We start from the raw sequence: 17,744 nt of genomic DNA on the forward strand, positions 1-17,744 counted from the left end.
TAATAAACACCAAAGGCGCAAAATGAAAAGAAGATTAATGGCATCAGACAAACCGAGAAAACAGAGAAAAGAAAACCAAAAAAGGAAAGAACGACAAAGGTATGCTTCAAACAAAGTATACAAACAAAAGAAAAAATCTTGCACAAGCATGGCATATAAAAACAATCCTGAAGTCAGACGGAAACATCAACAATATATTAAAAGACGTTACTCTGACAATGCTGAATTCATTCAGAAGAAACAACAACAATATGTTAAAAGACGATTTTCTGAGAATGCTAAAGTTAGACAGAAACAAAAACAATATATCAAAAGACGTTACAGTGAGAACGATGAATTCAGACAGAAGCGGCAACAATATATGAAAAGACGGTACTGTGAGAATACTGATTTCAGACAGAAACAAAAAAACTATATCACTAAAAGGTATCAAGAGAGCCCAGAATTCAGAGAGAGACAGAGATCTCGAGTGACTCAGCGTTATGCACGTGACAATGCATTCAGAGTAAGACACAGACAACTAATGAAACAACTAATGCGAGACAGGTATCAAAGTAATCTTGCATTCAGGATTATGCACAATATGAGATGTGCCATGAAAATAAAAAGGAAATACAGATGGGTTAACAGACAAACCCAAGAGAGTGACAACAGTGTGATCAACGAGGCCATATCTGTGTTCAAATCACAAATCAAAGTTGGACCATCATACCCATGTACCGTATGTTTCAAGGCTTCATTTCCGAACCAAGTGCGACTCTGCAGAAGGTCAAATTATGTCAAAAACCCACATGTGGTTGCAACATGTTTGACAGGAAAGTTTGTTCATGTTTGTGATGAAAACTGCAGAAATGAGCAGTGCAATGTGCCTGATGAGAGAAAGAGAGAGGGATTTGTCACACCTGCCACAATCATCTTAAAATGGATCCATGCCAGCACTTGCTGCGGCCAATAAACTGGAGCTTGCTGATGTTCCACCTGAACTGTCTGATCTCAACATACTGGAGAGACATCTCATAGCCAAGTGCATACCATTTGCCAAGATTATTCCTCTTCCCAAAGGCAGACAGAGAGCAATTAGAGGAAATGTGGTCTGTGTCCCATCAGAGGTACAGGAAACTGTTGAAGCATTGCCTAGATTAAGAATTAATTCTCAAGTCATGAGAGTAAAACTGAAGAGACGCTTGTCTTATAAAGGTCATCAGCTGTTTCAGACTGTAAGCTGGTCTAAACTTGTGCAAGCACTGCATAAACTCAAGCAGATTCATCCACAGTATAAGGATGTGAGCATCAGAGATGATGCTGAGCTGTGTGATCCAACACTTCCTGATGAAGATGATGAGGAGGAGGATGATGAAAACATGAATGAGGACGATTACGATGAGGCTGATTTAATGGAAATTGACAGCTGTGAGAAAAATGCACTGAGTGAAGCACAAAATAAAAATGAACAGGATATTGACATGTTACCCTGTGATGGTGAACAACCACATGAGCAGATGAGAGATGATTCAGAGCAAGCAGATGGACTGACTAATGGTGGTTTTGCACTCGAGTCCTGTTTGCAGCCCCCTGATGTGGCTGAGGAGATATTATGTTTCAGTGAAGGAATCTACTCTGTTGCTCCTGCAGAGAGAAACAATCCAATAAGTTTTTTCAAAACACCTAAACTGGAGGCCATGGCCTTCCCTGTGCAGTTTCCTACAGGCCAAAACACACTGGATGAAAGAAGGCTGATCAAAGTATCCCCCAGTGGGTATTTCAAATCAAGACTTTTCTGCATTGATGATCGTTTTGCCAGAGACACAAACTATTTGTTCTTTGCACAGTTTGTGACTGAAATACATTTGGCTACTTCCAGCATGACAATACAGTTAAGGAAGGCAAAGCCTTTGACCAGAGATGGGAGAAAAATAACCTCAGGCATGTTACAAGATAAACATGAGGTGGAGAAACTGGTGAGAAATAAAGATGCAGTGAGATTCATGCAGCCTCTGAGAGGAACCCCAGCCTATTGGGAGAAAACCACTAGAGATCTTTTGCCATGATCAGACAGTTGGGAACTCCCACGTTCTTTTGCACATTCTCAGCTGCTGAAATGCGCTGGCCCAAGTGATTGAGGCAATAACAAGGCAGCAAGGTGAACAAGTCAATTTTGAAGGACTCGACTGGTCAGCAAAGTGTGACATCCTGAGGAGCAATCCTGTCACAACAATGCGCATGTTTGACAAGAGAGTTGAAGCATTATTCAGAGATTTACTCTTATCTCCTGCAGAGCCACTTGGCAAAGTCATTGACTACTTTTACAGAGTCGAGTTTCAGCACAGAGGAAGCCCACACATACACTGCCTCCTGTGGGTAGAAGGTGCTCCTGTGTTTGAGGAGGATGATGATCAAACTGTTGTTGATTTTATAAACAAATACATCACAGCTCAGCTGCCTGATCCACATAAACAACCTGAACTGTACAAGAAAGTAACAGAAGTGCAAAACACAGTAAGAACCACACGAAGACGTGCTTTAGGAGTTTAAGCTCCGGGTGCCGTTTTGGTTTTCCTAAACCACCCTGCAATGAGACAATGATCACAAGACCCAGTGAGGATGATGAACTGGAGGTAGAAACAGCAAAAACAAGCTCAGGCCACTGAACCAGCTGCTGAATGAGCCTGAAACTGCTTCCATGAGTTTAGAGCAGCTCTTGGCAAGATGCAAGTTGACACATGCAGAATATGAGCGATACCTGAATAAAATGAACACAAGGAGTACGATCATACTAAAGCGTGATCCAAAAGACTCTTGGATAAACGGCTATAATCCACATCTGCTTGAAGCCTGGAACAGTAATATCGACATAAGCTTTGTTTTAGATGCTTTCGGTGCAGCAAATTATTTAATGAAATATATATCAAAAAAAGAGGGCAGGCTATCTGAGTACCTGAAAACTGTCATTGAGAACTCCCATAAGGACAGTGTAAATGAGTGCGATGAAATGAGAGCTGTCATGCAGGCATATTCAAAGAAGCGAGAGATCAGTGCACAGGAGTGTGTTGCTCGTGCATGTGGTCTTCACATGAAGCAATGTTCACGGGCTGTAATATTCATACCAACTGATGATAATCCAGTGAAAATGAGTCGTCCCCTGTCAGTTCTGGACAACACAACACCTGAGTCTTCCAATGTTTGGATGACATCTTTGAATGACAAATACAAAGCCAGACCTGAAACACCAGAGTATGAGGAGATGTGCATGGCAGACTTTGCTGCTACTTGCAGGATTGTCTATGGCCAACAGACAAAAGGTAAAGATGTTTTGCCCTTCTCAATGAGATGGGATTTGTGCAAAGGCGCAAAACAATAAGCCTGCTATCATCAGATTTCACCGCTGCTCACAAGAAAAACATCCAGAGCAATATTTCGAAGACTGCTTAAACTGTACCTTCCTCATCGTTCAGACCATGAACTGAAAACACCATCTTTGCCAACCTATCAGGCTTTCTATGGTGCTGGCTGTGTACAGCTACCAGGTACTGACCGTCTTGAGTACGTGCAACACACTGTCAAAAGAAACAGAGAAAAATATGAGAAAAACAGTGAGGAGATCGAGAGCGCTGTTGAGGAATATGAGCAGAACAGAGGTGTGACTGATGAATGGTGTAATCTGGCACCTGAATCAGATCTTGTAAGGTTGCCACTTGTTGAACAAGAAAGAGAGCGAGACAATGAAAATGAACAGGAAGATGTGCCCGACTACAGCCGTCAGGCTGATGCTTCAACAGAAGTCAGAGCCATCAGGGAACCCCCTGCTATTGATCCCACTTTGTTACGTCAGATGTTTCAGAATCTAAATAAGAAGCAAGCCTGCATATTTTATGCAGTTAGAGACTGGTGCATTAAAAAGTCTGTGCTCTAAATCCGAGCAGTTTTTCTTTTATATTAATGGTGGTGCTGGAACAGGAAAATCACATCTTATCAAATGCATCTACTCAGAAGCATCTAAGATACTGAGCAAAGTGCCCAGATATGCAGACGACGTTGACATATCAAAACCCACTGTCCTGTTAACTGCTTTCACTGGGACTGCAGCATTTAACATTTCTGGAACAACACTGCATTCTCTTCTCAAACTCCCTAGAAGCTTAAAACCTCCCATTCAGGGACTTGGCAATCAGCTGGATGAAGTCAGATCAGAACTTTTGAATGCTGAAATAATCGTCATTGACGAAGTGTCTATGGTGTCAAGACATCTCTTTGCATATGTAGATGCAAGACTTAAACAGATCAAAGGGACTCGGAGACCCTTTGGAGGCATGTCAGTCATTGCTGTTGGAGACTTCTATCAGCTACCCCCAGTGCGACAGTCGAAACCTCTCTGTGTGCACGACCCGTCCGAGATCGACCTGTGGCGGGAGGATTTTCAGATGATCACTCTGACTGAGATTATGCGTCAGAAAGATGATGTTGTCTTTGCTGAGATGCTGAACAGAATCCGTGTGAAAGGAAAGTTGGATGTGCTTTGCGAAGCAGATAGAAATTTGTTGTCACAGGCCATAACTGAACCAGCCCGTTGTCCGACTGATGCGTTGCACATTTTTTGCAACTAACAAAGAAGTGGATGCACACAACTCTGCAACACTGGGTCTGCTCCATACTCATATCATTGACATCCATGCAGATGATTATAGAAAGGATCCTAGAACTGGCAGAATGGCACTTCAAGACAGACCATTCAAAGGAGGTAAAACGAGTTACCAGACACACTGAAAGTTGCAGAAGGAGCTCGTGTCATGCTCACCAGAAACATTGACATACAAAATGGTTTGGTTAATGGAGCTTTTGGAAAACTACTTAGAGTAGTTTACTCTGAAAACGACCAACACATCATCAAGCTTGGACTTAAAATGGATAATGAGACATCTGAAAGAATAACCGCACACCAGCAGACGACATGGTGTACATTGAGAGAGCAGAGGAGAATCTAAAGCAGAAAGGAGTGGTACGAAGACAGTTCCCAGTGAAGCTGGCCTTTGCATGTACAATACATAAGGTACAGGGTATGACAACCACATCAGCTGTTGTCTCTCTTAAGAGCATTTTTGAGCCCGGCATGGCCTACGTAGCTGTCAGTAGAGTGACGCCTCTCAGTGGACTGTATCTTCTTGATATGGAGGAGAAAAAATATTCACCAATCCAGAAATCACTGCAGCGCTTGAGAACATGAGACAAGCCAACCTTGATGACATGATGCCTCTTCTACATGTGAGACAAACACTGAGCAGGTCAGAGGTTTTCACCATTGTTCATCATAATACAGAGGGACTGCCAGCTCACATTAATGACATCAAGAGTCACCATGAATTGTGTCTAGCAGATGTTTTGTGCCTAACAGAAACACACCTCATGGGGCTCTTTTTGTCGCAGAGAGTCTCCACTTGGAAAATTACAATTTGTTCAAACGCAACAGACACCTGTCCTACACAAACTTTCCCCAGATGGCAAACAGAAGTGGTGGTGGAGTTGCTGTTTATGTGAAGAGTGACATTCAAGTGCATGAAAAACAGTACATCCATAATGTAACTGACCTTGAATTTCTGGCTTTAAAGGTTGAAGCACCAGTCAGTGCTCTGATTGCAGTTGTGTACAGACCTCCAGACTACACTCTGAGGCCATTCCTGAAAAACCTGGTAAGCCTATTAGACTCATTAGAGATCATGGACTGTCGTCCCATCATAGTGTGTGGTGATTTTAATGAGAATGTTTTATCCAGTGCAAACAAACCAATCCTGGAGCTGTTTGAATCTAGGGGATACGCACAGGTCATCACTGCCCCTACCACAGAGAAGAACACACTGCTTGACCTAATTTTCATTTCTCAGCCAGAGCGATGTCTCCATTCTGGAGTCATGAAGACCTACCATAGTTACCATGACCCTGTATACTGTGTATTGTCCTGTGATGATTCATGATCTAGATCTTTGACTACAGTAAGTAATTTCTATATTTTTGAATGACTTAAGAAAGTAGAGCGATATTTAAAAGTTGACTTAAGAAAAAGCGCCTGCATTGCAATATAATGTTTGAATTGTCTACATAAAATACAATTAAATGAATTAAGTAATGATATCAGTAAAAGATGACAATTTTATGTATTACAGAAAATCTAAAAATCAGAAATCTATGAATGTCAGAAAAATCAAATATAGCAGTTTAAAACAAACAGTGTAGGCATATCCTCTCTGCAGCCAGGCTTCAAAATCCTGCCAGGCTGCCCCAGTCTCACTGTGGCTGGGAGGGAGGAGGGTGGACCAGAGGATTGCCCACACAGCAAATAAATGTTCAACAGCTTCTTCATTGTTTCTGAGAGAACAACACAGACTAAAGGTTGCTTTTAAAAAAAATAAAAAAAATAAAAATAAAAATCTAATTACAGCAATAATGACAGTTAAGCCAGTTTATCTGTGCCTCTATTTTGAAATAATATTTACAAAAATGTTATTGATTTCAGTTTAATATAATCTTTAAACTTTTTCAAAAGTATATCATTATATTTTTGGACAAATCTTTCAATGAAACATACATTTTATGAGCTTTTATCATGTTTCAGCCAGTGCATTTATCAGGGTGGGTCTGGGTCTGGGATGATAAATGCACATTTCTGGCCAGAAATGTTTCAGCAGTGTTACATATGCACTACATATGTTAAACTTGCTTTTGTTACCAGTTGATACCCTACATTTGTATAGACATTGGGTGGTGTGAGGCTGGGGAGTTGAGTGGAGTGGGTAGGTGGGAGTTGAATGTGGGGGGGTACGGTGGGAGGTTGTTAGGTTTCTTTTTTTTTGTTTTTTTTTTTTTGTTAAGAGAGACACAGTCCTCCTGTGTCTTCTCCAAGCTTCACATGTAAAATCCAACAGTGTGAAGCACATAGCAGCCAGAAACTGTAATGCCACAGATCAGAGAGGCTTCATCATCACCATCTTCATCGCCGTACGATCAGAGCATGAGACTTCACATCTGGAGCACAGGAGAGATTCTGTGATAAGTCCTCCTTCTAGCTTGTCCCACTAGCAGTCGGTGAGATTTACTCACAACAAAAAGGGTTAATGACATTATTTTCATGAAAACATGTATTAATTCTTTGTAAAGTGTTTAAATTGTGTTTTCACTTGACCTTAGGAGTGTTATTTTGAGTGTATTTTAATATCTGTACTCAGGTGTTTCCTCTCTGTGATCCATCCCTTCAGAGCTAAGACACTCAGGACTGAACAGACTGCACAGTTTCTGTGACTGAGCCTCCAAAACATCTTCTTTGAAACCACACATGATAGAAGGGCTTTATATTTGCAGCAGCACTACTAAAGGTATTCAGTTTATTACAGGATGTGTTTGTTTCTTAGGACCAGCTCTAAGTGCATACTACCTAACATATCCACCTTTCTGTTCATTACAAACCAACTACTCTGGATCATATGGCCAGTCGGCAGGAATGTTGCTGCAGGAAAACATCCCTGCAGATCACCATCATTGTCAGACTGACTGTGCCTCCTCTGTGCAGTGTCAAGATCCTCCCTAAATGAGTGTGTAAGTTCATTATTTTATTCCCTTTGACAAGACAAGTATCACTGATATTTACATTTACAACTACATATGTTCCTGTTTTCTGCTCTTCTTTTAAAGTCCTCAGCTATCCTGCTTCTGTGCTGCTTGCCACACATCAAACACTGGCCGGATGACAGGGAGGATCCACTCTGAAGTCACTGGACATGATGAGGATCATATGGGACTTTATAGTTTCACAGAAATGTTGTGCTCTTTGATTACAGGTTTTAAATGGACATAATGACTGCCTCTCTCTGATCTGACAGGCTAAAGGATTGTTTTCATTGTTAGTGCTCTGTACAGTGTATGCTTATTTAATATTTCATCACAGAGCAAACCTTTATTTATTTAACATATTTTTATTTTGTTTTAATGTTGAATTAACTGTGGGGATTTTTTTAAGTGGGCACTCGGGATGTCATATGACCAGAAATGTGGTAACTGTAATTCAACAGTATGTAAAGAAAGAATCTGCTAAGAACAAAACACACAAAAAAAACCCCAAGAGAACTCAAATTGTTCCATGTAATCCAATCTAAAACATTTTAAACTGCTGAACAGCAACACAAACAGTGTTAAAGAAACAGTGTTAACAGAATAATTATGATGAGTTTGTACCAAAGTTTCAGGTCACATGGCACACCTAGTGTGTAGTGTGGGGTATCAGCTGGTAAGTATAGGTTTTTTCATATTTGTGTCCTTAGAGTTCAGATAGATTAAGCCTTGTGTATAATAATTAGTCATAACCACAACTCAAAGTCAGGGATGAACTAAATTTGGGACTTTGTGCCTGAGCCCAGGTTAAAACACAGTGTTAAAAAGCATTTAGTGGCATGGCTGAACAATGCTGTAAACTAATGATACGTATTTATCCATGTTCACAAAAAGGACTAATGTGTTCATTTGATTATTTGTATGTGTTAAACTGTGTCACCACCTTAGGCTTTCGTTTGAGTTCACTCAAAAATCTCTATACAGTTCTATTTTACCACTGTGTGGACACTGTTTACAATAAAACATAAAAAAGAATGAGTAATAAAAAGATGTGTAGACAGATCAGTAGATTCAGTAGACCAATATTAACAGCTGTTCAGCCATGTTCTACGAAACCAACACAATTTAAAGGTTCAGGATTGTGGTTTTAAAAGTTGAATTTTCATGTATTTCATATGTTGCTTATTATTTTTATTTGGTTATTTAATTTAGTTATTTTTATTTATTCTCCTGTGAAGTGTTTAACAAAAAAAGCTACTTTAATTTCAATTTTATTTGTTTATTATTTGGTAATTTGTTCTTTAAGAATCGAGTCTGTGCCAAAAACTAAAGTTGAACAGACACATGACAGGATCAGATTATTAACACCTTAAAACATTGCAAACGTCTCTTTTTAAAATGATTTTTATTCTATTTCGAAAAAAAAAAATGTTGAATTAATTTAAGTCCTTTTCAGAAAGAAGCTGTACAATATGACTTAAGATTTTTATGTTATTTTCTATGATATACAAAACAAATGGATGTATGTAATACCATTAAACATGATATACACATGTGTATATGTCTGAAAAACATTATGCTGTATATTAAAGCTTGTATTTTCTCCAGCATGTTTGTTCATCTTTTCAGTTCAATTCAACAAATTTGTTTTTACATTTATTTGTATTATTTTTTTTATGAATTAGAGATTTATAATACATAATTCCACTCTTTAAGTGATTAGAAGAATATGAAATTTTGTTATTCATTCAGAGGTTTTCTGACTAAATTTTCTTTTGTCATTACTCATCTTTTTCTAATTTATATTTTAAACATGTTCAGCTATTTTCCAACTTCTTCTGTGTGAAAATGAGCTTTCAAAAGTTCTGCACTTTTGTTTTCAGGTTAAAAAATCTGTATTTTCCAGCTAATTCAACATTTTTAGCTTAATATTCAGTAATGATTTCATTTCAGTGCATACATTCAGATTCAAGCATTCACACTGCAGTTTCTTCAGAAAATGCACTTTCTAGTTATTATTATATATTCCGTACGTTTTTTGGCATCTAACTCCTTCAAAACCGTTCAACTTAGAAAAACCATTCAAACACCGTTAGATTCCTCTTCTTTTGGACATGACTGCTTCTACTTTTCTCATTTATAACATTTATATTTTTAAAATTATTCAACTTTTTTCAACAAAAATTTCCCATGTATTTCAATGGGGAGACCCTTCAAATTCTCCTTCAACTTAGTCCTCTTAAAACTGTATCTACTTTCATATACATTGACGTAGAGCCACCATTCAAACTTTAAAACGAAGACAAGACATTTAACTATTCAACTTGTATTTATCTTTTCAATATCTATTATACTTTTCTTCAGTTCCAGTTTAAGTTTCATGATGTTTTTTCAGCCGTTTCAGAGTTTATAATGGGTGTGTATGGGACGGAATGTTGGGGCTAGAGTGAGACAGCTCAACTGCTAGAGTGAAAGCAGCAAAAAAATTCATCTTAAAATATTTTTTAAAACTGCTGCTGTGTCCACGGTGTTTGGTCTACAGGTATGATTTTACCCTCAAAACGTAGCCATCGCTGTCCTCTTTCATCCAATGTGTTTACTATTGTACTAGGTGTTATGGTTCTTTCATAAATGTCACCCATGCACAGCCTCCTCCCTCCAACTCCTCCATAGACTCTAATGTTAAAATGGCTCAGAAGGTTCGTTTGAAAACCAGAAGTACAGGCTGTCTTTACACTGTCACCACGTCCATATAATAAACTCCACAAGCATGAAAACTGAGAATTAGGTAGACTGGACATTGCTGTCGCTCACGGTGAAAGAATTTTGTCAATAGGACCTGTACTTTTCATTTGGGAGCGATTTGTTTCGACCTGACTTTTCTGTTCATTTTAAGCAGCAAAAGTGAGGTGCATGTCTGCGCGCGTGTATGGAGCCAGTGGGTGCAGTCACTATAGCAACCAGGCTCACACCTGCCTGCCTGCCTAACGAGCTCTCTCTCTCACTCTGCCAATATTCATCTTAAACACTTCTCTTTCAACTGCTGCTGTGTCCACAGTGTTTGCTCTACAGCCATCATTTTACCCTCAAAACGAAGCCATCGTTGTTCTCTTTCCAACAGCATGTCTTTCAAAGCTCAGAGATGTAAACCTTTAAAAGTGTGTGGATCCAAGTGGAGGGATTACACTTTAGTCATTCAGTGATTCAAAGAATATGAACTTTTAATATTCATTCAGATGTTTTCTGACTCTAAATTTTCTGTTCTCATTTCTTAGGTTTTCCAAATTTTAATTTAAAAACTTTTCAGCTATTTTCCAACTTCTTTTGTGTGAACATCAGCTTTCAAAAGTTCTGCACTTTTGTTTTCAGGTTAAAAACTCTGTATTTTCCAGCTCATTCAACATTTTTATTTTTAACTTAAAATTCAGCAATTAATTCATTTCAGTGCATACATTCAGATTCAAGCATTCACACTGCAGTTTCTTCAGAAAATGCACTTTCTAGTTTGGATTGGCTGTTCTTTTTTTTCTTTTTTTTAAGAGGACAAGAGAGATGAGGCCTATCGCAATAGTTTAATTTTTCTATCGAGAAAAGGTTATTTCCCAATACATATCGTTATCGTTCTATCGCCCAGCTCTATGTTAAGGATTACTCTACTTACCAATTTGCAAAGGGTCTTTGACAGCTCTGATCCTATAGAGTTGTTCTCCACGCTGGAATTCATCTGGACTCCCATTAGCAAGGCAGGAATATAATCTGCAGCAGTATGAAGCCAAAGTCAAAGAGTCAAAGTCAGCATAGCTCTAGGCAGTTTAAAAAATAAATCATCCTGTTACTTTTATTAGCAGTCACATCGCCAATAAACATCAGTCAACCAGACAGCCAGAGACGCCTTTCCTTTCATCCAATCTCGATTTTGTTCATTTCATTATAGTTTTTTCTGTGCAAAAATATTATTGTTTCCTATTTGGAAACAAACAGGAAACAAAAAAAACAGGAGATTGAATTTTCTGGATTAATTTTGCCATTATCTATTTTACTTTACCTAAATGTTAAATGTAATATTTTTAAACCCAAGGTTGACCACTTTTTGGATTTCAAATCCGTTGTAGTGGTGGACACACTAATAAAATCTGTTACAATCAACCAGTAACAAACAACCAGTAACGGAGAGAGAGAGAGAGAGAAGGCTGAATATATCTACACTTATGTGCAAAGGTTTGGGCAAGTTGCACCTTTTTTAAATATTTCATGTTTGTGTTTTTATGAATAAACAGACAGAAACCCCAACTGTTACATGTTACACAATCTTTCATTTCGTCTGGGTTTAGCAGAATATGCTGCTAACTTAATGGTTAGCAATACAATATATAAATAGAAACTATTAATATACTGTATTACTTATATTACATGTAAATACACTGATAAGCTATAAATACATAGAAGAATTCATTTCTTTTCTTTTTGATACAGCATGCTTTTTCCCCCACAGCCTTGGTCCAACATTCTCCATAACAATGTAATATTAGAAATTTCCCAATTAAGAGGAATTAATGCATTTATGTTTTGGTTTTTTTTGTAAGTTTTTAGTTAGGGTGAATAAAGGGTTTAAAAAAAAATCCTCACCTGATGTCCTCTTCATTCTCAGGGAAGCTCCAGTAGGCAATGCGAAGCTGCAGCTGCTCTGGGACGGGAGGATAGACCTTCTCTACCACTTCAAATGGGATGTGAAAGGCGACCTGTTTTGCTGACAACTCCACCAGTGGAATCACCTGACCATCTAAGGAAAACCATCAAAGAGAAGATGATCAGCACAAGCCACTACTTTTGCTGGTGTTTACCATATATGGAGGAAAGCACTGTTCATATAATGCCATGCTGGTGTAAAGGCCCCAGCGTTTGTGGTAACAGGCCACAGGAAAGCCACCAAGAAAACCAGACCAGCAGTCCTGAGCCGTTTTAAGTATATCAGTCCACAAATATAATCAAACAGTATATGAGCGACTTTGGTCTTTGCGATGCATGGCGCTCTCTCCACCCCAACAGTAAGGAATATTCTTTCTTCTCACATGTTCATCACTCCTACTCTCGTCTGGATTATTTTTTGGTCAGCAGCTCACTGCTGAGGGACATTTCAGACACTGAGATTCATCCTATAGCTGTCAGCGATCATGCTCCTGTATCTTTAACACTAATGCAGAAGAATAATACCACACCGAGTAAAAACTGGAGATTTAATACATCGCTGCTCAAAGATGAAGAGTTTATCAAATACTTTAAAAAAGAATGGACTTCATATTTAGACTTTAATGACATTCCTGGAACATCAGCATCTGTCCTCTGGGAAGCAGGGAAAGCCGTGATGAGAGGTAAAATAATCTCTTTCTCATCACATAAGAAGAAAGAAGAAAACAAAAATATTCAAGAACTAGAAAAAAAACATCAAATCCTTAGAAAAAGCCTATGTATCACACCAAGATCAAGAAATATTAAACAAAATACGCAAAACAAAACTAGAATTAAATGAAATTATTAATAAAAAGACTAAATTCTTAGTGCAAAGACTTCGCCTGCAAAATTATGAACACGGTAACAAATCCGGACAATTTCTTGCTAACCAGTTAAAAATCAATAAAGAAAAAACAACTATATCAACTATATGTGCTGTTAAAGATTTATCTGGGAATACAATATATGATCTTAAAAAAATAAACAAAATTTTTAGGGATTTCTATGAAACTTTATATACACCACAAATAAACCCATCTAAAAACGAAATTGATCAGTTTCTGGACAACATAACTCTTCCAAAATTATTAGACACCCAAGCAATGGCACTGGATTCGCCACTGACGCCAGGTGAACTCCAGGAAGCCCTGATAAGTCTGCCCAATAATAAGGCTCCAGGTCCAGACGGCTTCCCTGCAGAATTCTACAAAGAATTCTGGACGATTCTAGCACCAGTTTTTTACAGAATGTTGCAGGAAATCAAAGAAAATGGCAGACTACCACCAAATATGAACTCTGCAAATATCAGTCTCTTACTAAAACCAGGCAAAGACCCTGTATTTGCCTCAAGCTATCGTCCAATATCCCTTATTAATGTAGACCTCAAAATAATCTGCAAAGCTCTCTCAAAGAGATTAGAGAAATGACCCCCTTTTAATTCATCCTGACCAAACTGGTTTCATAAAAGGTAGGCACTCATCAACAAATACACGTAGATTACTTAATTTAACAGACTACTCATGCAGTAAAAACATTGAAACCATAATATTGTCTCTTGATGCAGAAAAAGCGTTTGACAGAGTTAACTGGAAATTTCTATTTGCAACTCTACACAAATTTGGTTTTGGAACCTCTTTCATAAACTGGTTAAAAATATTATATAATTCCCCAACAGCTTGTGTCAGAACAAATGACCAAACATCCTCCAGCTTCTGTCTCCTGAGGGGCACCAGGCAGGGATGCCCACTCTCCTCTTCACTGTCTGCAGTTTTTATTGAGCCACTAGCAGCAGCAATTAGACAGACTACAACAATTAAGGGCATAAAATGTAAGAATGTAGAACATAAAATCAGCCTTTATGCGGATGATGTGTTACTTTTTCTCCAAAACTCACAAACCAATATCTCTGGGGTGAGTGAATTGATAAACTCTTTCTCAAGAGTCTCAGATTATTCAATTAACTGGTCAAAATCTACAGTTCTTCCGATTAATTGCTCCTTCCATAATTCTTCTCCTACACCACTGCAATCTGGAAATATAAAATATTTAGGTATTAATATCTCTCCTAAGCTTTCAGAATTAACTAAATTAAACCACATCCCGCTTTTAAAGACAGTAGAAAGCGATCTGGCTAGATGGAAATCTTTACCCATATCACTCATGGGAAGGGTCGCCGCTATAAAAATGATGGTCTTGCCAAAAATAAACTATTTGTTTTCAATGATCCCAAATAAGCCATCACAAGATTGGTTCAGATCTCTAGACTCATGTATTTCTAAATTCCTTTGGAAAGACAAACCCCCACGTATCAGCTTAAAAACATTACAAAGGACCAAGGATAAAGGAGGATTAGATCTGCCTAACTTTAATCACTATTTTTTAGCCAACAGGCTTCAGTTCATCTCTAGATGGTTTAAACACACCTTCTTAGATGAGCCCTGGCTAGATGTAGAACAGGCACTATGTAATAATCTAGAAATTTCAGACCTACTATTTATCAGCTCAAACATCAAAAGACATGAATGCTTTAAAAAGCATCAACATCAGCTCTTCTCTGACAGCATGATGGGAGTTTCTAAAAATGACAGTCTTCATTAATTCCATGCAAACGTACACCTATCTGGAATAACCCTGACATATTACAAAACAATAATATGATTAATTTTCCAGAATGGAGTTGTAAAGGAATTAAATACTTAGAACATATATTAGAGGGAACAGAATTTATTCCATTTGACAGACTAGTTACACAATATGGGATCAACAAGAAAAGATTTTTAGGATATCAACAAATTAAATCCATAGTAAAAAAGAAATTTTACCTCAGTCAAGCTGAATTACAAACACCACCAAGTGCGGTACACTTTCTTACTCTTAAATCCCCCAAATTATTATCTAAAATATACAGAACACTTTCTAAAATAGATGAATCAATATCCCTTCCTATTGCAAAGTGGGAAGCAGATTTATCAGTAAGCTTAGACCAAAACTTCTGGTCTCGGGTATGCTTAAAACCTTTAAATTGATTAAAATCCCAGTCTGCAATTAATACAATACAAATTACTACACAGAGTGCACTATACTGGTCATCGGATGTTCAAGATGGGCTTTACATCTTCCAACAACTGCTCACACTGTCAAGGCAATACACCAGACAATTACATCCACGCCCTTTGGTTCTGTCCACCAGTGCAGAAGTTTTGGCGTGAGATATGTGAAGACTTATCAAAGTGTCTGAAATGTAACATTCCAGCCTCCCCTTTAGTATGCTTGCTGAGCAACTTGGATGAGGTCACTGCAGAAATAAACACAGCCCACATTGTTTTTACAGCCCTATGCATTGCCAAGAAAATGGTCCTCCTTAACTGGAAAAATAAAAAGAATCTTAATTCTAATCAATATAAAAACCATCTAATAGATCACATTAGTCTTGATACAGCCTCTGCCACCACATTTGATCAATCCCTTTGGGCTCCTTTGATCGGCTTCATCACCTAGTGGGGGTGGGGGGGTCATAGTTTGGTCCTGCCTTCGCTATTGTGGTTGATGTGGAGGTTGGGACGGGCTTAGGGCGCCAGGAGAACCCCTAGAGACGTTATCCCTGGAGGGCTCAACCCGGGGGGTTGTGGTCGTAACCTGGTTAGTGGCTCTGGTCGCTATTAGAGGGTGTTCTCCTCGTGGCTGCGTGCAGCGGGGCTGGGGGATGGTCTGTACTGGCGGACGTGGGTTACTGGCTTGGTAGCCTGGCTGCCCCTGAGTGGATCCGGGGCAGGCGTGGGGCTTGGGGTTCGGGCGTGCCGTTCGCCCGTGATGGGGCTCTGGCTGGGCCTTGGGGCTTCGGTCCTCGCCGGTGTGTCGCCGAGGTTGTGGGCGGTGGGTGCACGGGGCTCAGCCCTGGCGCAGGGGGCCTCTGGTGCATCGGCCTAACTGGGGGCTCTTCAACTGGCAGGAGGTTGTTCCATCCTTGCAGAAGTCTACTCTGCAGGTGGGGAGAGACATAGGAGAGGTGGAGAATAAACCTAACCTGGGTGTCTGTTGTCTTGTGTAGTCTGGAGATGATTGAATGTTGGGGTGGGTACAGTTTCCTCTGCGGTGTGGTAGGGTGGGCTTCCCAGGTCCTGTGGGGCTTGGCGGTGCTGCTGCCGTGAGGCCCTGGTCTGGATGGGCCTGGGCTCCCTTGCCTTGGTGGGTACCAGAGGACGGGGTGCCTACTGGGGTCAGCGGGGAGTTGGCCTAAGGAGGGGCATCTTGCCCTCCTTCTTTCCTCCCCATCCCGGCTGCCTCCCTCTTCCCGCTCCACCACACCCACCCACACAGGTAGGGCCTCGGGTGCGGGTGTGTCACCAGGGTGCAGGGGAGGCATTCCCCCTCTCTGTCCCCTTCTGGCCACCTGTGCCTCAATTTTATTCCACAACTTAGACATCCACATTATTCACACTCTCATAACACACACATACATATAGGGCCTTGAGGGTGACCACGTTAACGGCGTCCAGTGGACGGTCTGTGTTTTCAACCCTACCTCTGGCGCCGGTGCCCACCTGTCAATTTTAAATCCATGTATACACTGAGGGTTCTCGGGAGGGGCCGTGCTAACACCTGCTGCTCTCTGGCAGCAGCACCATGCCCTTCCTTGTTTTAAATGCACTTTAGAACAACACGCAGCAACACTACACATGAGCGGGAGGAGGGTGGTATGGGGTCTTCACACACCCCCGTTCTCTACTAGCCATCGGGGCGGGGGACTGGGAGGAGGTGTTGGCTGTCCGATTGGCCTCCCTTCTGCTGCGGAGCCTGGGGCGGTCTGCTTGCCTCCACCCCGGGGAAAGGGTCACATCTCTTGGGTCTGGGTGCCGCTTCCCCTCTGGGGCGAGGGTACCTGGACCCGGGTATAGAGTATGTTTGGGGAGTATGATTGTGTGTACATGTCCATCTATGTCTATCCCTACGTTGGGTGAGTGCTGAGTGTTTGTATATGTGTGCATGAGGGTGGGAAAGCATGTTTGTGTCTATATGTCAGGTCGGGTCTTAGACTCCACCTCCCTGGGAACTCCCAGGCCCTCCAAAGTGTGGAGGCCTCATCTCCCTCACCACACTCCCTGCCGGTAACTGATGCCCTCAGGGGTTGGTGCATTGGTGGTTCTTGGTGTCCGGGCTGGGCGCCAGGTATGCACCAGCTCACTCCCGTGGCTACTTGGCGGGCCTGGTGCCTGTCGCCGGTCAGGCCTCTTCCGGGGCAAGGGGGCCTCGGCCCGGCCTCGGGCCTGCGACTTCGGTTCACTCTGGCACAGCTGGCTGCCGGCAGAGCCGGCGGGCACGCCGCGTGCAGCCCCTCTGGCTTCTGCTCCGTGGCTACTGGGTGACCCCTCGTCTGGGGATCTCCTCAGCCCTTCCCAGGAGGGTGGCACGGATGCCCCTCCGGTGGT

The 17,744-nt window shown here is 40.7% G+C and overlaps 1 protein-coding gene and 1 long non-coding RNA gene across 2 annotated transcripts in view; one reads left to right on the forward strand and one right to left on the reverse strand.

Moving 5' to 3' along the window:
• zswim8 (zinc finger, SWIM-type containing 8) overlaps positions 1-17,744 on the reverse strand; it is a 79,641-nt gene that overhangs the window by 52,284 nt on the left and 9,613 nt on the right. The window contains exons 2-3 of the mRNA XM_039621473.1: positions 12,217-12,370; positions 11,252-11,346 (exon numbers count right to left, since the gene is read on the reverse strand). Of these exons, the coding sequence (XP_039477407.1) occupies positions 11,252-11,346; positions 12,217-12,370 (249 nt within the window). The remainder of the gene's footprint in view (positions 1-11,251; positions 11,347-12,216; positions 12,371-17,744) is intronic.
• LOC120443259 lies at positions 7,255-7,724 on the forward strand. The gene is made up of 3 exons (XR_005615287.1): positions 7,255-7,358; positions 7,475-7,578; positions 7,675-7,724. It is a non-coding gene; the product is annotated as an uncharacterized LOC120443259 (long non-coding RNA).

Source organism: Oreochromis aureus, linkage group 13 (genome assembly GCF_013358895.1).
Source record: "Oreochromis aureus strain Israel breed Guangdong linkage group 13, ZZ_aureus, whole genome shotgun sequence".
NCBI classification, from domain to species: domain Eukaryota; kingdom Metazoa; phylum Chordata; class Actinopteri; order Cichliformes; family Cichlidae; genus Oreochromis; species Oreochromis aureus.